This window comes from Solanum tuberosum, unplaced genomic scaffold (assembly GCF_000226075.1).
Source record: "Solanum tuberosum cultivar DM 1-3 516 R44 unplaced genomic scaffold, SolTub_3.0 scf00174, whole genome shotgun sequence".
Classification (NCBI taxonomy): domain Eukaryota; kingdom Viridiplantae; phylum Streptophyta; class Magnoliopsida; order Solanales; family Solanaceae; genus Solanum; species Solanum tuberosum.
Genome location: NW_006239103.1, coordinates 247,536 through 252,816, shown reverse-complemented (window position 1 = coordinate 252,816; position 5,281 = coordinate 247,536). Strand labels below are relative to the sequence as shown.

Here is a 5,281-nt window from a genome sequence, read left to right as displayed (position 1 = left end):
CTGAGTACTCCAGAGTCAGTGGTGAGCCTCTTTGCTTTCCGGAGGACTCTGTTATTTTGTGTTCCTAGTTTTGTTTTATTAGGATGTTGCGGGGTCTATCCCAACATCCATCTCAGTGTTATAGAAGCTTCATAGATAGTCAATCAATTAGTATTGAGTCTCTCATCTGTGTATATATATAAATATTCTATTTTGAGACTCGAGTTGCCTTTTGGCCAGATTTTTTATCAGTTAGGTTGCTTTATGACCTTTCATTGCATTGAGTTATTCTGTTGAATTAAGTTTCCGCTGAGTTATGAAAGCCATGCCAAGGGTTCGCTTGGGGGCTAGCAATGGTCTTCGAGTGCCAGTCCCGCCCAGGATGTAGGCTCGGGGCTTGACAAATACTATAGTCGATAGTTGTACACAATCCACAAATTATATGATGTTTTCTTATGAGGTTTTCTTAATTTATCAAATATTTAATTTATGTGATAGTTCAACAATACATAGTTCAAATATGAATATGAGCAACTTCACTTATGATTACAAATACTTCATGCCTTAATGCTTGTGTCTTGTCTTTACAAAATTGTAACCTCCACCATATTACAGTCATATGTTAAAGTTGTACGGAAATTCAATTAACAGATATCTTTAGTTGGATGCATGGGATATTATTGTGATACATTTAAAACTTGGGAGTATTGTAAAAATTTATTGCATCTAAATAAAGGATATGAACAAATTTAACTGAAAATAAAAGAAGCAGAGAGCCCGAAGAAAATTAAAAGTTGTGGGATAAGATTAGGCTATGGATAACGTTAGAAATAATTAATAAGCTGATAATAATCTATAAATATATTTGTTCAAAGTTAAAATTTTTTATTTTGATTACTTTGAGTTTCTGAAGATAGAGAGATAAGTACTAATCAAGCAGTTGGTATACTTCATCCAACAATAATATAAATACCAAATCAGTTTTTTGAAAAGTAAATACAAAGTGAGAAAGTGTTACCAGGCCAATTATGTGGAAGTAATAAGCAAGAAACATGTAAAAGTATTAATAATTACACAAGAAGACAATGAGTTAACCAATGATAACTGTAATTTCTAATCGAACAAAATCTATATAATTGATAGGGATTATATTTTGACAAATATACATATGAAAGTCACAGCAACAAACATTTTCCAAGCCGAAAATCTTAATTAGAGAATTGCTCAAACAAAAGGCTAAAGGTGGAAAGAAATCAAAAACTAAACATGTCGATAAATTAAGTGACATCCAATGAAATTCAAGAGGAAACGAAAGTAACAAAACAAAAGCAATGACATATTAACAGTGAAATAATAGTTGTGATCATACCTGGAAAAAATGTATATGAGAAGAAGACAAATAGAACAATAAAAAGAAAACAACTTATTGTGGACCTTTATAGAGAGCAATTAAGAATATAATAAATTGTGAGGAAAAATTAATGGTTGGGAAAAGGAAAAGTTAGTACAATGTACATTACCTTTAAAGATGCAGTTATATGAATTGAACAGACAACTTTTAGCTATAGAGGTATTACGTTTAACATGAATAGTAAAAAATAATATTATTTGGAAATTAGAAAGGGCAGAACTTTTACATCAAAAAGGAAAAAAAAACAAAAATTGAAGAAAAAGATTAATAAGGATGCTTATTTAAGATTGTAGTAAATAAATTATGTGGGCACATTGAGGGAAGACTGAATATGGAGCATTAAATGAGACTGTTGAACTTCTAAAAAATTAAACAGACAAAAAACACTACTAAACTTTCATTCACTCGCCATTTATGTGATTTTAATATCATTATTTAATTAAATATTTCAATCTTTAGGTAATTAAAATATTATTATTAATTAGATATTTTATTAATTAATATTAACTTATTTAGATATTTTATAATATTTTAAATTAGAATAAGGGTAAAATGGTATTTCAACTTTTAAGTTTGTGACTTCCCACTTTTAGTATAATATGATTTATGTTTTTGTATGCATGAAGAAATGTTGGGTACGTGAGATAATAATAATAATAATCACAGGATAAAATTTGGGATTATCTTTATTTCATGTTTAGTATGACATATTAGCTAATCGGGGATTATTTTATCTCAGTATTTGTACTAAAATGGTGGGATTAATATCGCATAATAGAAGGTAGAATACAATAATCACATGGGATATTCTTGCTTAGCCCATCCCGTGTACCGAACAATCATAACTAAGGAATCATTAGTTACTAATTTGAAGCTGTTGAAAGTCTGTTGTTGTTAATGTATGTAAGGTGTTTGTTAAAATGCCTAAATGAGTTTTAGAACACGAAAACATATTTCTGTTAGTTTCTTTGTTCTCGGGTGAACAAGGTATCACTTAATTGTAGATGGTTTACTTACCAATTTTGGGAAGTTCGACTGGCTTTATTGGATACCGTATACTCTTGCAAAATGGTGCTTCTAAAGCGTGGATAATATTGTTTATTTGTGTTTAGAGTAGTGGTTAATCATTCATTGATCTTGTTGGCTTATTGCTTTTTAGTGCCAGGCCGAGTCAGCTACATTCGCGAAGATGTGTAGACAAACCAGCTAACTTTCCTTACAAGAACTTGTATGACACTTGCAGTTAGGATATACTGGTATGAGTAATCATTATCAGCCAAAATGAAGATAATTTAGGATCAGAAATTGGTAAACATGTACTAGAGAATCTTTTGAAGTATTGCTACGAGAAACCTTAGACAAGTCAATATTTAAAAGAGAGCTATGTCATGAAATTCCGAGCTGGTTTGAAAGGACGGATCATGTATTGGGAAGTCATTGGACTTGTTTCCTGATATGAGGAATGGAAAGAATGATATGGCATTTTTAAAATTCTAGATGATTCTAAAAGCAGTTAGCGAAACTCATTCTGTCCTGACGCCCTTAATGCAAAAGTGCAGAACTCTCAACCATCTAAAAGAGCTCCATTGCCAACTCCTCAAACTCTACCTCCCTGAAACCCCATCAGCCATTGCTCCCCTTCTTTCATTTGCTGTGAATTCTAGGATTCCTTCTTTCTTCAACTATTCACGTATTGTGTTTCAAAATCTTGGCTACCAAAGTACTTTTTTGTGCAATACCATGATCAGAGGATACATGCAATCAGAAATGCCGATACCAGCAATTATATGCTACAAAGACATGCTGAGAGATAAGCTTATTGTAAATAATTATACCATCCCACCATTGATAAAGGCTTGTTCAATGGTTTTAAATGAGTTTGGGCAACTTGGGTTTTCAGTCCATGCCCATTCACTGAAATTGGGATTACAAAATGACCGGTTTATTGTTGCAGCATTGATTGAACTTTATTCCCTAAATCTCGAGATGGACAGAGCACGTATGTTGTTTGATGAAATTCCTTACAGAGATGTGGTTTTGTTTACTACCATGATTGATGGATACGGGAAAATAGGGGAGGTGGGAAAAGCCAGATTGTTGTTTGAAGAAATGCCGGAGAGAAATGTGATTTCTTGGAGTGCAATGATGGCAGCATATTCACGGGCTAGTGATTTTAAGGAGGTTCTTTGCTTGTATCGGAGGATGGAAGAAAACGGTCTTAAGCCCAATGAGTCTGTTCTTGTTAGTGTCCTCACGGCTTGTGCTCATCTAGGTGCCTTAGCACAAGGTTTTTGGGTACATTCATTGGCTAAGCATTATAATTATGAGTCGAACCCAATATTGGCTACCGCATTGGTTGACATGTACTCTAAATGTGGGAGAATGGAGTTGGCTTCATCAGTCTTTAAAGAGATGACTTATAAGGACACTGGAGCATGGAATGCCATCATATCAGGCTTTGCAATGAACGGAGATGCAATGAAATCCATTCAATTGTTCTATAGGATGTTAGCAAGTGGGAATCAACCAAATGAAACTACATTTGTTGCTGTGCTCTCTGCTTGCACTCATGCAAATATGGTTGACAAAGGTCTTTCACTGTTTGAAAGAATGGGCAATGTTTATGGGGTTGAACCCAGGTTTGAGCATCGTGCATGTGTGGTAGACCTGTTAGCAAGAGCTGGTAAGCTCGAGGATGCTGAGAAGTTCATTGATGAGAACATGGGAGGGCTAGAGAAAGGGGATGCTAACGTGTGGGGAGCTTTACTTGGTGCTTGTAGGGTCTACGGTGATCTTAAAGTAGGTGATAGAATATGGAGAAAGTTGTCTAACATGAAGGTAGCTGACTATGGTACTTACATACTTGCATACAACATGTACAAGGAAGCTGGTTGGGAAATTGAAGCCAACTGTGTTAGGAAATTGATTGAGCAGATGAGAATAAAGAAGCAGCCTGGATGTAGTGTCGTAGAGGTAAATGGTGTGGTTAAAGAATTCCTCGTGAGTGATCTTTTACATCCCAAGTCACGACTAGTCCACGACGTGCTTGAGTCCTTACCTAATGTAATGCATCTTATTGATTGAGCATGATGTCGTATGGTCAGATTATAGACAAAAGTATTGGTTTCTCTTCGTTTTTATGTATTCTGAAGCTAGAATTGCTCCATGTTATGTAAAATGGCCAGTGGATATTGGTAATGAGATCAAGAATGGTTCTTATGCAGAGCTATTTGGTTCCCAAGATTGCTCCAACTCCATGAATTAAGGGGTTGTTTGGTAGTTGATTTGGAGGTGAGGTATGCATGTATTAAATATTGCATAAGTAATACTACATTTGGTAGTTGGTTAGGAGGTGAGTTAGTCATGTATAAAATTAATACGGTGTTTGGTTTGAAATTTAGAAAGCCACATGCATGACTAATACATGTTTAAGTTGTAAGGGGCCGTTTAGTTACTGTATAAGTTGCATTTTATCCATGTATAAAAAGTTGCATTACTTTTACCATGTTTGGTAGAAATTTTGTACAGGTGGAAAAGTCAACATAACTTATACCATGTTTGGTTGGTAGAATTTTAAATGTTGTATAAAAGTTATTCATGTATTAATTTTATACGGTGTTTGGTTGTGTTTTTTGTAGTCCTACATAATTAATACCAACATAACTTATGAGGGAATCTATGTATAAGTTATGCAGGGTAGAAGGTGGAATAAGTTATGCAGCCGTAGGGGTGTTCATGGTTTGGATAAAAACCGATTCAAACCGAAAAACCAAACCAAACCGATTAAATGAACCGATTTAATTTGGGTTTTGGTTTGGTTTGGTTTTAGATTGTTAAGAACCGATAGTATTTGGTTTGGCTATGGTTTTGTTCGAAAAAAATCGAAGAAAT

The 5,281-nt window shown here is 34.2% G+C and overlaps 1 protein-coding gene across 1 annotated transcript in view; it reads left to right on the top strand.

Moving 5' to 3' along the window:
* LOC107061905 (pentatricopeptide repeat-containing protein At5g66520-like) overlaps nt 1-4,895 on the top strand; it is a 9,006-nt gene extending 4,111 nt beyond the window's left edge. Inside the window, exon 2 of the mRNA XM_015311883.1 lies at nt 2,550-4,895. Coding sequence (XP_015167369.1) covers nt 2,888-4,474 — 1,587 coding nt within the window. The 5' untranslated portion in view covers nt 2,550-2,887 and the 3' untranslated portion in view covers nt 4,475-4,895. The remainder of the gene's footprint in view (nt 1-2,549) is intronic.
* Nucleotides 4,896-5,281: the final 386 nt, after the last annotated feature.